The sequence below is a fragment of the Synchiropus splendidus genome, chromosome 1 (genome assembly GCF_027744825.2).
Source record: "Synchiropus splendidus isolate RoL2022-P1 chromosome 1, RoL_Sspl_1.0, whole genome shotgun sequence".
In the NCBI taxonomy this organism is placed as follows: domain Eukaryota; kingdom Metazoa; phylum Chordata; class Actinopteri; order Syngnathiformes; family Callionymidae; genus Synchiropus; species Synchiropus splendidus.
This window is the reverse complement of record NC_071334.1, coordinates 41077585-41094060: the sequence shown is the minus strand read 5'-3', so window position 1 is coordinate 41094060 and position 16476 is coordinate 41077585. Positions and strand designations below refer to the sequence as shown.

At 40.1% G+C, this 16476-nt stretch overlaps 1 protein-coding gene across 2 annotated transcripts in view; it reads right to left on the bottom strand.

The window, feature by feature from the left end:
* Positions 1–16476, bottom strand: part of LOC128752588 (sodium/potassium-transporting ATPase subunit alpha-1) — a 38524-nt gene that overhangs the window by 2878 nt on the left and 19170 nt on the right. The window contains exons 1-19 of one of the 2 annotated variants that reach the window (XM_053853959.1): positions 14390–14577; positions 13917–14027; positions 10365–10424; positions 8717–8818; positions 7524–7625; positions 7131–7244; positions 6884–7018; positions 6662–6779; positions 5732–6000; positions 5352–5660; positions 4308–4442; positions 4012–4204; positions 3773–3948; positions 3534–3670; positions 2531–2681; positions 2130–2453; positions 902–1025; positions 687–832; positions 473–603 (exon numbers count right to left, since the gene is read on the bottom strand). In XM_053853959.1, coding sequence (XP_053709934.1) covers positions 473–603; positions 687–832; positions 902–1025; positions 2130–2453; positions 2531–2681; positions 3534–3670; positions 3773–3948; positions 4012–4204; positions 4308–4442; positions 5352–5660; positions 5732–6000; positions 6662–6779; positions 6884–7018; positions 7131–7244; positions 7524–7625; positions 8717–8818; positions 10365–10424; positions 13917–14027; positions 14390–14401 — 2849 coding nt within the window. In that variant the 5' untranslated portion in view covers positions 14402–14577. Of the gene's footprint in view, positions 1–472; positions 604–686; positions 833–901; positions 1026–2129; positions 2454–2530; positions 2682–3533; positions 3671–3772; positions 3949–4011; positions 4205–4307; positions 4443–5351; positions 5661–5731; positions 6001–6661; positions 6780–6883; positions 7019–7130; positions 7245–7523; positions 7626–8716; positions 8819–10364; positions 10425–13916; positions 14028–14389; positions 14578–16476 lie in introns of those variants that run through there. The other variant, XM_053853958.1, reaches the window with a different exon arrangement.

Below are 16476 nucleotides of genomic sequence, written 5' to 3'. Positions count from 1 at the left end.
AAAAAAATGACTCGACTTGCTTGAGACTTGCACGTGTGACTTACTCCCACCTCTGCTTGGTATTATGATTAACCTCATCTTATTCTAGGGGTCTCAAATGGTCCTTAAAGAAAATACAAATAAAGAAAGACAACACCATTTCTTCAATCTCTTGTCTGAAGACAGTTGATCAGGGAGGTGCTGCCTGTTTCAGCTGACACTTGATTGGTCCACCGATGTGGGCTTGGTTGGAATTGTTCCAACCCCACACTCACCGCAGCCCTTTTGTGGCTCAGTTAGGCCTTAAGTTTTCTAAGTCCTCATTATCTTTCTTTTGTTGGTACTCTAATTGTGGTTGTCTGCGTATGTCTTATTCTATGACTTATTATTACCTGTTGATATCTATTAGGTTTTTTCAATTCACACTTCATTCCCTTTAATCATTGATACAAAAGTCTCTCATTCTTTTTTCATTCATTTCCCCGGTACGTACTTCATTCCCTGCTGCAGAATGGAGTTCCTTCTAGTCTTACAGATGATCAGATCGGCCCACTGCACAATCACGATGCTTACGAAGAAGGCTGTATGGCAGGTGAACTCTACGATCTTTCTTCGCTCGTATGTCTGGAGAAGGAAGACAGTTGAGTTCAGGATTGTTCTTCAATGATGTTTCCAACTGTTTTCCAACTCATAAACACTTTACTGACCCACTGCTGACCATAGCTGTCTTCCAGGTCATTCATGTACTTGTCATCCCAGAAAACTCTGATTCCAAACAGGTCGTTTGGTAAGAAGCCATTCTCAGCCAGGATCACAAAGTATGTGAAGAAACCTGCCGTAGCCTGCATCATACCTGAGGAGAAGGTTTGTTAATATGTTTGGCTCTCAATGGATCCACGCTTCTAAACAGCCGGTCAGTTACCGATCTGCCCGTAGGCGATGCTGATGAGCCTCTCATTCACAAGCTTGTCTGTCTTGGGGTTTCGGGGCTGTCTTTTCATGATGTCGCTCTCAGCTGCTTCATAAGCCAGAGAGATAGCAGGTACCTGATGAAGAAGTGTATTAAGAAGGCATTCAATGAAGTGGTAAACGTACAGCACATGGACCAGTTAACGAGGAATTACAACAAATCACAGATTCCTTTGTACATGTTCTTAGAGAAATTGCATTTTCTAAAAGGGGCCACACACAAGGATTTTCAGAATCTTAAGTATTTTTTTTAACTGTCAGACACACAGATGAAGATAAAAAGTCAGCCGTTGATCATTATATATGTGGGGTGCACCAATAGTCCCATTGCCGCTCACGTGACCCAGGACATAAATCTTGCAAGATTACGTGTAATAAAACGAAGTGGAACCACAACAAGCAGGACAAATTCACTCTTAACACGCTCCAGACGCAAGGATTCTCTTGTCAGACAATCATCCTTGGTCAGGAGGGGGCAGCATCAAGCGCAAATCAGGACTAAAACAGATCGGTTATCGTTGTGAATGTGGCCCCCTTAAAGGCCGTGATTCCTCCTATCAGGGAGAAATGTGCCAGTACACACATTATATCAAAGAAATCTTTCTTCACTACCAAAAATAAAAACATTCACTTATTTACTCATTTTATATTTACTGCATTTTCTTCACATTATGGTAACCCATTTCTCCGCCAGCAGAGATGTTCTAAAGATGCATTGTCTTGCTGAATTCCATCCAAACTTTCTCATACTCAACAATACATTTTTTTTAAATCCTACCAAGTTCTCCCAAAAATAACAATTATCAAGCAAAATTATTCAGCTTTTCTCCAAATATGTCACCACTGTGTTTCAACACACTCATCAATGATAAATTTTGAGAAGGATGTTTCAGTAGTTGGCCACGTTTCACTTTGAAAATAATCATTTGCCAGGGTCCATTGAAAGCCTTGTTATTATTAGCCATCTGAGAAACTGTGGATGATATCTTTCTATCTATCTTCTTTCTTCTATATATTTCTATCTGTTGAATCTTGGTGAATCAGCATCAGAGTGTGTGATAAGTCACTCGCTAGTTTGAAGTCAGTCAATGTGTGAGCAGCCCTGTTCCTCCTACTGTGCACCCACTTAACTTATCTTGACTAGATCCCCTTATCGGGTTGTTGTTTATCTAGGTTCTCACCATGTCGGTTCCCAGGTCAATACAGAGGATGGTAACAGTCCCCAGGGGCAGAGGGATGTTGGCGATGATGAAGAGGAGGAAGGGTGAGATTTCAGGGATGTTGCTGGTCAATGTGTAAGCGATGGACTTCTTCAAGTTGTCAAAGATCAGTCGGCCTTCTTCTACTCCGGTGACAATGGAGGCAAAGTTGTCGTCCAGCAGAATCATGTCAGCGGCCTGTTTAGATACGTCAGAGCCAGCGATGCCCATGGCAACACCAATGTCAGCCTTCTTCAGAGCTGGAGAGTCGTTCACACCATCGCCTGTCACAGCCACAATCGCACCCTGCAGGAGGATACAGGTTCACGTTGGTGTGAGAACTATTTTTAAACATAGAGATTCTGGACCAGAGTTCTGCTGACCTGTCTCTGGCAACCTTCCACAATAATCAGCTTCTGCTGAGGTGAAGTTCTGGCAAAAACAATCTCAGTGTGGTGTTTCAAAATGTCGTCCAGCTGCTCGGTGGACATGTCTTTCAGCTCGCCACCATGGACCACACAAGCCTTGGCGTCTCTGTCGAAGACCAGCACCAATAATTTGAATTTTAAACAGCATAAAACAAATAACTTACTGTCTAAGCCATAACAAACAGGTTTGGAATGTTTTCTAGAAACATTTTAACATACTGTTTTTGAAGAAACATATATTTTTGCTCCCACTGAGGAATCAAAAGTTCTCATTTGACCCCTTAATATATTTCTTTTTTTAAACAAAAATGATAAATTCTCCCTTTGGACCACTAGGAGGCGCACAGTAAACTTTAGAAACAGCCAATCAATCGCTCTAACACTAACACAAAAACAAAACATGGTATTATAAATACACCGTACAGTAGTGCAAGCACACTTCCCAATCATTTTAACCCACCCCTTCAAAATGAATGGATGAATATATACATGTCAAATTTGTCCGTCACACTCTTTGCTTTCAATGCAAAGAACCATGAAAAAAGTTACCTCAATGACGTTTCAGAGGTTTTGAAACTTTGTCGAGGGCTCGCACTCAGTTGAAAGTGCAGTTCAAAGCGCAATTGATGTTAAAACATTAAACATCCTCTGACACTGGCCCATTCGTACTGAGGGTGTAGACAGCATGACTCTAGACTATATCTGAGGCAAAAATAAGTTGAGTGAATAAGAATCTGCCCACAGCAGCAGGATAGTGAAAACTCTTAGCTACAGCATTGGCCGTTGGCAAAGAGCACATGCTGACGATCTGTGTCTGTGCACTGAATGGAAGGAAAAACATTTTTGATTGATTAGGCTGCAGTTGCTGTAAATTCAACTTGGCCCCAGCCCCTGCATTGGACACTTTTATTAATGAAGAAGTGACTTGCAGAATTGTATAATAAGTTAGGATTCGAACCTTGGGTTGACTTCTGAGACTGGAACATTCAGGCGGGCAGCAATGTCCTCAACGGTTTCGTTGCCCTCAGAGATGATGCCAACACCCTTAGCAATGGCTTTGGCTGTGATTGGATGATCTCCAGTGACCATTATAACCTTTTCAGGCAGGAAAACAGAAATACTTTGTCAATCCTTTGTAAAAACAACGGTACTAATTTGTGTGTTGCCGCTGTGTTGTTACTGTGAACAATTACGCACTTTGATTCCGGCACTTCTGCATTTTCCAACGGCATCGGGCACAGCAGCACGAGGAGGATCAATCATGGACATAAGGCCGACAAAGCAAAGGTTCTCTGTGGGGAAGTTCACCTCATCGGTGTCGAAAGCAAATCCTTCAGGGAACTGGTCGTCAGACAGACTGTAGTGGCAGAAACCTGAAATAAACAACACCTTTTGTAACCACAGCAACAAGAGTTTTGGAGTGTTTCTGATCATACCCAGGACTCTCTCTCCAAGGCCGCCCAACTCCACGTAAGCATTCTGGAAGGCATCTTTCATTTCATCATCCAGTGGTTGCTCTCTGCCCTGGATCACGATGGTGGAGCATCGGTCCAGAATCCTTTCTGGTGCTCCCTTCATCACCAGCAGGTGTTTGGTTTCCCCTGGAGTGTTGTTGCGGTGGATAGAAAGCTGATTGTGTAGAATGTGTATTAGGTGGCGCATCTTTTTTTCCCAACAAATGGGAGTTCAAAACAAAGGCTGCTTGAGTATGATGAGATTTCAGTAGTCGTACCTGGTACTTGTTAGTGGAGTTGAAGGGAATTTCTGCAACCTTTGTGTACTTGTCTCTCATTTCTTTGACGGAGCCGCAGCACAACTCAATACACTTGAGCAAGGCAGCTTCAGATGCATCGCCAGCAACATCTCTCTGTAAGATTCAGATCAGTGGCAGGTCACAAACCACAACATTTAAACTAAAAAATCTGATCTAGTAAAAGCAGTTGGGGCTCACACAAAGTAAATCGAACCTGCATTGAGAAACTTGTTGTTGGAGGTGTCTATAGCTGTGTTACTACGTGGTGGTCGAATTAAGCAAAACATGCCAAGCAAAGCCTAGATGAATCACTAAATCTTAATTTCTTTTGTAAAAGGAGTTCATTCTAGTTGCGCCATTGTGTGCATCATTCATAAGTTAGGATGAGCTAACAGTTAAGCATTTAAAGCTAGGTCTGGTGATGGTAATAGTTTGGGTTGGTGTAGATAAACCTCGGTTCATTGTATAACCTTCAGTAGGTGATATTTTGGCAAACACAAGGTCAGAGTTCAGAATTGGACATTAATTGCAACTACTTGAGAGTTTTGTTGCTGTTACATCAAGTACACTTCTTCCATATGTGAGGTCCATTTATTTCATCTTTGTTTGTGATGATTAGAAAATTGATATTCTGTGGGTTAATTGTACTTAACTTTGATAACATTGTTCATTCAAAGAATTTCTATAATGTAAAATTCTAAACTTTATGCTACTATATTTGCGGTACTTTAGCAGTACCATGCAGCTGATTCTTACTGTTCTTACTGTTGCCTGAAATGCCCCTTAAAGTAAGATTAAGTTAGACGCAATTACGGCAGTGGTTCTCACACCATTTTCTGTTAGACTGTTAAAGAGTTATACTTTGATAAGGATTGATTGCGCCACAACCACTTTAATATTAATTATATCTTCTTCCACAGGTTAATTATTTAGACTCTGTTGTTGTTCTTGTCTAGAGGAAGTGAAGCAAAGCATTTAGGGATGAACACAAATTTATTAACTAATTAACTGATGAGTTTGTACCTTCAGGATGGGAACGTTGTTCTGCTCAGCAAGGAAGACTGCTCGGTTACAGAGTCCAGCAATTCTGGCCAAGGAAGCCCAGGTGGCAGAGCTCCTGTCGAAGGAGGTTCCGCTTTGGTTCTCAGTGGTGTCTGCCTCATGGATCTGATTGTCAAACCACATGTGGGCCACGGTCATTCTGTTCTGGGTCAAAGTGCCAGTCTTGTCCGAGCAGATGGTAGAGGTGGAGCCCAGAGTCTCCACAGCTTCCAGGTTCTTCACCAGGCAGTTTTTCTTGGCCATACGCTTGGCAGTCAATGTCAGACACACCTGCAGACAGAGCGACAAAGGTCACAAGAGACAGATTCAAAACTGTTGGGATGGGAAGTGGAAGGACTTACAGTGACAGTAGCCAGGAGACCCTCAGGCACGTTAGCCACAATGATACCAATAAGGAAGATGACGGCCTCGAGCCAGCCATACCCGAGGATGAGGGAGAGGATGAAGAACGAGACACCCAGGAAGACAGCCACACCAGTGATGATGTGGATGAAGTGCTCTATTTCTTTGGCAATGGGGGTCTTGCCACCTTCCAAACTGGAAGCCAAAGTTGCAATACGACCCATGACAGTGCGGTCTCCGGTGTTGATGACAACACCACGGGCAGTTCCTACGTACACAGATCAGACTTAAATATGTCACTTGACAAAATAATGAATGGGTTTCCAACACTCTCACTGATGCAAAATAAAAGAAAAACAGACAATAAATGTTTCTAATCTTGGATCAAGAAAGTACACTACCGCTCCATTTGAAATACCTGCTTTAATAGCAAATCAACCACCTCAAAGAATCAAAGAAAAACAGATGTGAGGTTTCATTGAATCAAGTTGTTGAAGGCCAAACATTTTACAGCAGACCGTGCCATCTGGTGGTCTCTGAAAATCAAGACACTGTTTCGTGAAGGCTCATCAACCCTTCAATACTGTCATGAAACCACATCTACCCATCACTTGCATGACTCATTGAAAAACACTTGCTTAGAATAACATTGAAGTGGTAGTCATTTGGTGGAATAAGTGAATACTCCATCAGCCCAGTATTTTCACATGACATGACTTTGAGACAAACTGGTATGTTGACTATATTGATGGCCACGACAGCAACTGACTTCACTATTGAGTTATAGCAATCAGTTTGTAAGAAGTCTGAATGTACAAGTGTCCCTCATGTGTCTCATAAAAGAATAAGCTGCCACCAGATAACTAATGAGTCACATAAATCAACTCTCACTGAACATGGTTACCAGCTGAGAATTAGGTTTCACAAACCTTCTACGCAATTTGTGGAGAAGAAAGCAATGTTCCTGGTCTCCAGTGGGTTGTCATTGGAGAAGTCAGGGGTACGAGTCTGAGGCTCCGATTCACCAGTCAGAGAAGAGTTGTCCACCTGCAATCACATTTGAACAAATGTTTTGTGATTTGAGAATAGATCTGTTGTCAAAGCACAGTAAAATCCAAATATGTACTGTTTGATTTTGGATGAGAAATTACCTTGCAACCGTGAGCTGAGATGATTCTTAGATCAGCAGGAATTCTGTCTCCTCCCTTAACCTCCACAAGATCTCCTACCACCACATCCTCTGCATTAATGCTATTCTTCTCACCATCACGGATGACCAGGGCTTGCTAACAGAACAAAGGTGTAAACATACCTTTGTATATTATCGGACAATAGAGGTTTCATGACAATTTAAAAGGAGTGACACTTTTGAACTGGTAGAAATCGTCCTTCTCTCACCTGTGGGACGAGGTTCTTGAAGGAATCCATGATTTTGGAGCTCTTGGCTTCTTGGTAGTATGAGAAACAACCAGTGATGATGACGACAGCTGACAGCACAACACCAAGGTACAACTACAGGACAGTAGGAACAAGTAAATAAATAAATAAGTATATTTTGTACGTTGTTTGTTGTTTATTTAGTTACAAAGTAAGGCTTATTGTTTTTTGTAATTATAGTCTAAAGTGGACCCTCAGTTCAGTAAGACAAGAAAAGCTAAATTATGAAACCATCTGAAAATAATCTACATTTTTATCTTTTATTTCATCTTTTCTTATCTTTGCTTATCTTAGCTGTTTGTCTGTCTGTAGTCATAACTCCTGCATGTCATACAACATTGAAAAGATCCTTACGTTGTCATTTGCAGGTTCATCTTCAGATGCTGCCTGGATACCGTAGGCCAGGAAACAGAGGATGGCACCGATCCACAACAACATTGAAAAACCCCCAAACAGCTGAGAATGAAACAGTAAAATTGTTCCGTCATAGTGCTACCATACACACTGCAATAGTCATTTGCCACCTACATCAAACTGCATGAAAGGGCCTCTGAAATATTTTGCATATATGAGGGCATTCATGAGCATGACCTTTAAGATGTATTTTAATACTCTTGATTTAGTTTTCTTAATTTGAAAGAACTGTAATTAATTTAATTTGATTTTCTTCATTAAAAATAAAGTGGATATTAGTTCCAACATTTGTTTTCACATTGACCATGACTAACCATTCCCAAATCCAATTTTCACAAAATAATCCACAGGTATGTTAGTTGCTGTTACAATGTAGTTTTAACTGTGTAGCGTAAGTAATATATTTCACAAAATAAAAACCTAAGATGTTTTCAGTTGCAGTCAGTGTTGTAAAAAAACACAATTATATTTACGCTTCAACAATACCAGAAAATTCAAATTTTATAATTTTCAAATCAACACTTATGAAAATGAAATCTTCAGTTTAAAACTAACCCAACCCTGACACAGCTGAATGTTCAGAAATGTATAAATATACCCACCAACATTCCTAAAATGTTCAGCCTGTTCTGACACATCACCAGTAGCATTAGAACAGATGTCACCTCTGATCCGACCTGCACGTCTCTTCCCCTCGGCCGTCAGATTGATGAATTTGTGATCGGCCCTTGTTGTTTGTGGGTTATTTTATTTTATTATTATTATTACCGATTCTGGTGTCCACAGGCACAAGGTAGCCCGCAGAGACCAAAGGAGTAGCCCATGAGCTGTTATTACAATAAAATAATTATTTAAATTTTCAAGTCATAACCATCTTATTATGTTTGATTTTCTGATTCCTTTTTTGTGACACCACTGGTAATTATTGTGAAAACTTGTCATCATTTCTCATCCATTGTTTATCATGATTTCAGATGTGTTTACTGAACCAATGATAGCCCTTCAGACACAGTGCCCTTGGAGTAGCTCACGGTTGCTAAAAGGTTGGTGACTCCTCCATTAGAAAAATGCTGGCTGATATAAACAATGGAACTTGTTTAACTCAATTTAATAAATCATAGGGTTGACTGTACCTGCTTGCAGAACTTGACCCACTCAGGGGTTGTGGGAGGAGGGGTAAGAGCGTTGGGGCCATCACGAGCAAGGATTTCTTTGGCTCTGGAGTTGGACAGACCCTGAAGACATAAAAAAAAAACGTTGTTATAGTGGAAGACTGTAAGGTGCATCAACTGTTGTTATTAGTGCTTCAGTTTTATTCTGGCATAATACAGGTTTGGGGTTGGCTTGGCTTGATGAAAACAAGTCATGTCAACAAAGGACAAATGATTTCATAATTTCTGAAAGTTTTAATTTGTTTTATTTTGCCAACTGGTGGACTGCAATTTCATAGGAATGTGTTGGATGAATGTGTGACATCATTAGAAAGGAGAAAGAGGGGTAGTTCATGGGAAAGTTACCACTGATCCCTCTATTACTGTTAGTTTGTTTGTGTAATTAGTGTGTGGTAAAGCCATCATGCGAATGGAGCCAGGGCCTGTTAGTGCTATCACAGAAGGGAACATTCTTTCACACAATCAAGGTGACTTTTGTCCTGACTCAGGAGTAGAGGCTCTCATAGTTGGGTCAGCGTGACCAAGCTACTGAGTGAAGACTTTGTTTAAGAGCAGACATATCCGATTTCAGTTGATTATCAGGAGCAGTGGAGCTCTTGGACACTGAATGTGTTGTGTAATGATAATGTGTGTGCGCTGTTTGTGTATGTAGTTGATAAGTAACGAGAGATAGCATGTCACAATTCTTCTCTGAACGATGAACTGTATGACGAAAACATTTTTTGAAAATTTTGTAAAAGTGAAAGTTAATTTTATCTCTCTTGTATGTTTAATCAGGAATATTGGCAGAAAGGGATATCACAGGAACTTTATCACCGACAAAGTTATTTGAAGATAGCTTACTTTGATAGCCATGAGAGGCAATAGTAACAGTGTGAAAAAATTGCTTAGCATTTGTAGTAGCAATATTTGTTGCAAGTTGTAGCTGTGGCTGAAGTTGTGTAGTCAGTGGGAGGAGTGTGGCAACACGTCTAGTAATAGTAGTTGCAATACTAACATATACAACTTGATGAGAGGCTACAGATGTACTGCAGAGACAGTACAAAGGATTTGTACAAATGGTGATAATTGTAGGATCAACGTTATATTACAGTGTAGCGGTATGAGCTCCAGCAGCCAGTGCTAGTGCCAATAGTAGAACTGATAGCAGACAGAAACATAATGCAGTAGTTAAAACAACTAGCAGCACTCTCAGTTTTAATTGGTTCAGCATAAATATTGGTTAAAGAAGTTGTGTAGCGGCGTGGAAAAATAATTGAAATTGAACTGAAGAATCTTAGTAAATTTTTACAAATATATCAAGAGATTTAAAAGGTGTGAGAGTAAATACAGTGGCTGCAATGTGTGTGGAAGTAGTGGTTAGAATAAACATTTTGTCAGTAAATGAAAGGAGCTGTAACAGCCATCGTTGTGGAAGTCTTTATGACACTAATAGAAGCAGTAACAGTGGGAAGACAATAACTCAAACCAATTGTAGTAGTTGTTGCAGGTGGTGACAAAGGTATTGGCGTTGCTAGTCTTTCATGACGGTCTGACAGGGCTACTTCGGACAACGTTTGGATGGTTGATGTGAATGTACAGACTGGGACAAACAAGGCAGGCTGCTCACCCTTGTCAAGTCAGTTCCATATTTACGGTGAAGTTCATCCAGGGTCAACTTGTGATCATCCTATAGTTAGAGAAAGAAGGAGAAAAGAACACTTGTTATCAAGATGAGTGTTGCATTCACATCAGTATTATCTAATTGAGGGCTTATAAAATGCTGACAAGCCCAGATCTTTGCCACGGCAGCAGTCGTGTTTTCATGGCCGGAGGCTACATGTCAGCTTTGATGGATTTTATATTTAAACTTTCTACTTTTTCGGTGAGCATTCTTCATGCTTGACGAGGCTTGTATCCATTTGCAATCTGCATGTTTCTCATCATTAAATTCAGGAGAGCGCTGACATATCCCTACACCAAACAACGCCTACTCAGGGTGAACACTGTTCAAAGGAATAAAAACGAAAGTATTACTCACACTTCATCATTGTGCAACCAAATAATTGCATTCCAGACCAAATTTCTGCCATTTATTTTGGCATAGCAAGCACTTTCATGCGCAAACACAGGTCTATTGTGCTCTGTTTTAATTAATTACAAGAAACGTAATAATTGTTCAATCCTATTGTCGATGCTGATGATTGCAATGAGTAACCTTGTCTTTGTAATACATTGACAGCCTTTTCGCAATTCACACCTGCGTCACTTTATGACCTACGGTGGTCTATTACATCCAATTTTGTCACATTTCCTTTGAACAGCTTGATGTTGCCATAGTGATTGTCTGCTGTGTTGGACTTTGGTGCTTAATTGCATGATGCTGCAAAGAGCATAGAGCAATAATCATTAGCACTGCAACTTGGTTTCACTACAGCTTACGCTCATGCTCCGTGACAGTTTAATAATTGCTAGAAGCGCTATATGTTAACAGTGGACAAGTGAGACATGAAAGCCGTCAGACTGCAGCACTTTGAGATCTCGTCACAGAGGACCGTCATCATTAATATGCCACCTGAATGGATATTTTTTAACTTCATTTGTTCACTTGTGAACAGCAGTGGGAGATAAATTTCAGCTGGATTGTTGATGACGCTCAGATAGCATTGATCATTTGCTTTGAATCAAACTGCGTTTCATGTTTTTTAACTACTACAATGAGCAACAAGGAAATTAAAGCAAATCATTTGTTGAATTGTGGTGCACTCTTGCATCAACACTGATAATAAATGAATAATGGTCAATGTTTTCCATACATTTGGCAGGCTCTTAAGCAATGCAAGTAATCATTAACCCTGAAAGAATGGAAAACTGCAATGTGGTTGACCAATGACTGACACGGCAGCAGGACTTTGAGATGTAGAGTTGTTTCTATCGTTGATACTGTATGAAACCACAATCAATTTGTGATTGCCCAATAACCCTGACCAATGAGGCGTCAGCCAAACCTGTGATGTTAAATCATTCTAATTAAATAAGTCACATCCTGTTTTTCATGACATATAATTACACACAATATCCAAACTTTTGATGATTGAGAGGCTTAGTTTTAAATGGCTTTGTATCTCGCAAAATATTAGATTCAATATGAAGGTCAAACTGGGAAAGTTAGTCGTGACAGTTTCACCTCAGTGCAAGGCAGCTTCTTACATATATGACTTCTGTGAGCTAAGTTTGAAGGCACAAATGATAATAATGGAGACAAGACTTTTAGTCGATATGGGGCACGCAAGTCGCATTACCCATCTACAGAATTTGTAAACATTATCCAACAAGTCATAAAGGATGTTTATGTAAAGTTACCTTTTGAGAGTGGCACGTGAAGTTGAACGACACGGTTAAAGGTCATTTTGAAGACAAACTTTTATCATGCAATATTGGCCAAATAAAATCACAAGGTCTTCAGCAAGGGTTAATAGTGCTTGAATAATTATTGGGATCTTGAGCTCATTCTTGCTAAAACCTGTTGTTTATCAATGTAATCATGCGATATGATGTGCACATGATGCAAATCAAAGCTTGCCACACAATGATGTTTTTTATCAAATTAAAATGTTAATATTTCCCTGCTAAGAGAAGATATCCAATTTTCCCTGAATTGTATTTTTAAGATCTAAGATGAAATCTAAACAATCATGTGTGGTATAGGCAAAATTATTTCAAATGTTGATGAGGTCAGTGACAACATTCCGTTCAAGAAAATATCTGTACATATATTTTTTCAGACACATATATATTTTCTAACTAACTATCTACAATTTCTAATACAATTTTATGTGCTAACTTTTTCATCAGAATTATACAGAACTCCTTTTGATCACTAATAACAATCTGATCCCCAAAGTGTATGTCATTTTGAGCAATCACACTCTAAAGGATGGCTACGGTATATTTCTTGACAATTGCTTTATTCCTATGAAAAGCTACAGTCATGATTTATTTGCTATGTCGTCTCCATCTTAGCCAAGACACAGTCTTGCGGTTAATAATGAAACAATTTATTACTGCTCGATGACCAGACCTTGGCTTTTAGTTACAAGGCTTTCCTTGTGCACATTTGCTATCTTGGAATGGCAGATAATATTTACGAGATACAGCTCTCCCTCTGACATGGCGGCAGGACTTTGAGATCCAGCTCTGACTCATAATAATCAATGTGTTACTAAGCATGCTTTTTATTGCCTTTGAACTCACTACACTAAAAGGAAGCTAAGTGAAACTAGATTAGCTTCTTTTGGCTATTTTTCATTGTTTTCATTGTTGAAACATTGTTATTATAACATCTTTTTTCTCAAAAGCTACAGATTTTTCAGTTAGAAGGCTTCTGGGGCGTCGAAGTAAAACAGTTAATCATTATGTATTCACGCTTGGATTAGGCCAGCAAAGCCAGTTATTCATGCCTCTAGAAGACAATGAAAACTGCTACTGCAAAGGTAATTAATTACCCTTTAGTGAGGCAAAGACTATTAGGTGTGAATTAAATTCCATAACCTGTGAAGACAATAATCTCCATGAAAGAGTGAAACGTGGAGCACTTAGGTAGAAAGTAAGTGGACCTAACTGTCACTGTTACACATCATATTATAAATGATCATTAAGTAATACTACGTTTGACGTTGGTATTAAGAACAACTTGTTTTCAGACGAGTTTAGGATATTCGCTTCTGGGCGCAGCTCTTAATGAAACAATAATTCTTCTCTACTAAATGCATCTAACAATATCAATGGTGGAGAGATGACCTTGAGAGAGGACCTTGACCTATACGTAATGAGAAAAACGCTGACGCAAGCGGAAAGTTTAATTCTTGGACCTTTTAACATGCAAACTTTGCAACTTTCCAAATGCTTCTTTTCCTCTCTCTTGAGCGTCAGAAGTGAACGTCACTTTAAGCACATAAGACAACAGAGGCCAGTGTAAACAGGCATGACTTACTAGTTAAATACCACTCTGAGCTACTTAATAACATGTGACAATGCGGTAACAAGCAGATCTATATGAAATTAAGGTGCAGACAGTTGCAACTCGTGACCCACTGTCTGGCGCAATTCCTGTGACCAATCATGGTTGACCGAAGACAGGAAGTGCAGCGGATGAGACGTCATTATCAGATAGCACACTCACCAGATCTACTTCTTTCTTCAAGTCATCCATGTCCTTCTTCTCCTTTGACTTCTTCGATTTCTTGTCCCCGCCATCTGAGGTGGCCGCCAGCTTATACTCATCCTTTCCTCTCTGTGAGCAAACGAAGTGGGACACAGAAGCACACTTTAAAAATGAAAACACTTAGACGGAAGCAGCTTCAACTACTTCAGCTGTCAGAGGTTAAGAAGAAAAAAGAGACACAACTGCGTCAACCTTGCTGTTCAAACACACAGGAAAACATGTTAATCATTACACTGCTATTGCTCATGAGAAGAGGTGATAATTCAAAAAGTTCCCAATACAAAAAAACACATTATCGGAAGTTCCAGAACCCCCCAAGCAACCACATTAAGTGTTCACATGTGACTCAGCAAAGTTGCTCTAAGCCCCCCAAAACACTTCTAATCCGAAACTAAATCTTAAGAAACATGTGACAGAGTTCCAGTACTTACTCCCAGCCCCATGGTTGCAGTGTGAGAACAGTCAATCCAATTGTCTTTTTAAATTGCAACTTTCCTACTCCGCCTCTCTCGCTCTCACTCTCTCTCTCTCTCTCTCTCTCTCACTCACTCTATCTCTCTTCCCCAACACACACTCTCTCTCTTCTGCTCACTCAGCCCTGGCGACTCTTGTCGTCCTCACTGCGCAGAGCAGAGATAATGTGACCTGACATTTGCATACCTTTATAGAAAACACACTATCACCTGCCCTGGGAGGAGGAGCTGAGGGGGAGGAGAGGTGAAACTGAACAGGTGAGTGGGACTCCATGGTGGGGGTGGAGTTCCCTCAGGCAGGGTGGCGACAGCCTACAGGAAGAACGGGGGAGGTGTAAAACCCGCTCAACTTCCCTGCTTTGTTCTAAAAACTACCCGACACTCATCTGTCCTCCACATGCACATAATTCATTCATTCATTTGAATGTGAAGGACGTCGGTGTGAATTTACACTGCAAACACTGAACCAAAGTGGTAAGTCCAGTTCTGCAGCTTCCAAACCATCAACTCTCTGAATTAGAGGGCAGATCTTCTTTCCTCAACAAGACTAAAAAGAAGGGAAACATGCAGTCAGAACAGACTATGTGGATCAGCATGATGTCTCATTTGGCTTCTGCAAGAGTGACTGAGCTTCAACAGAAAAGCAGCCATTGAGCAGCTGAAGGACATGGATTAACAACTCCTAAAATATAGCGATAAAAATGTACTATAGTTTGGGTTGTTGTGAGAGGCCTTCTCAGCTCTCTTAAGCTAATCCTCCAACCCAACATTTGCAAATGATTTTTGAATGTGATTTATTTAAAATGCACGCAAAATTTGGCGCAAATGTCTGGGTCTCTATCTTCAATATAAAACCCTGAGTATGGTGTGTTAAAATGCAAAGAGCCACAATATATAGAGTTATTTAAAAAAAATAATTTTTCGTCACATTTGTCTGAAATAAATGAATGTTTACATTGTTGGTCATAAATTACCCGAGGGAAAACAAAAACAACTACTTAAACTGGTAGTGAGATTAATAACGGCCCTCTGTTGCGGACAAGCCCCAAATCGAACAACTTAATTGCATATTCCAGTGTATTTTAGGGGTAATGAGGGCGACTCAAGTTTCCACTTGGAGCCACTTCTCAACAGGAACTTGGTGTTCTATCTCTAAATCACTGTTTTATGAGTCACAGTAGTAAAAGGATCTTTGATGTGGAACTCAGGACACAAATAGAAGCACAAGACTGTACAAACTGTCTCGCTTCACATCAAAACATAGTCACCCATCAGATAACTGTTCTTGCCAACAAAGACAAGCATCAACCGTCTTTTACTACATACAATATATTCTGCTGAAAATAGTTATTTCTAAAAGTTATAGGTATCATAATCTGGGTGGTGTAGTTCGGAATGAATGGGGTGTTCATGCAGAGTGCTGGGAACTGCATCATTCAACAGTGTGTGAAGTGAAGGAGTGGAACTAACTAGGATGGATCTGACCTGTCAAAGTCGGAATTTGGATCCAACAGATGGTCTCAATCAATTTGCTCCAATAAAACATGATGAACATTTTGAATAGATGTCCACAATCACAACGTCTTCATATTGCCAAAAGTCATGTATGAAACTGTTCACGTCTAAGTTTTAACTGGAGATAAATGATTTGCAAAGTCAGTCCTGGGATACACTGGGACATGCTTGACCTCAAATAGTTTTTAGCCAAAGATTTCTTGAGACCAGCAACTGTCACAGACAGCACACAAAGACATACCGACGGCAGAAAATATTTTGCAAGATATGACAATCCAAGAGAGAACAAGAGAGTCTGACTTCATCTGTGATTCAGTGGGGTGAGGGGAGGGGCTCTAGCTCTGCCTCTCAAGGAAAGAAAATTAATTGAGCCAAAACACCATTTATTGGAAAGTGCCATTCATCATTCATTCATATTTTCTTTCCTCCTTTGACTTTAATCATGCTCACAACAATACCAAGATATTTTTGGCCTTTGTATTTAGGAATGAGAAGGTTCCACTGAGGCTAAAAATAGGGCTTGTGCCATA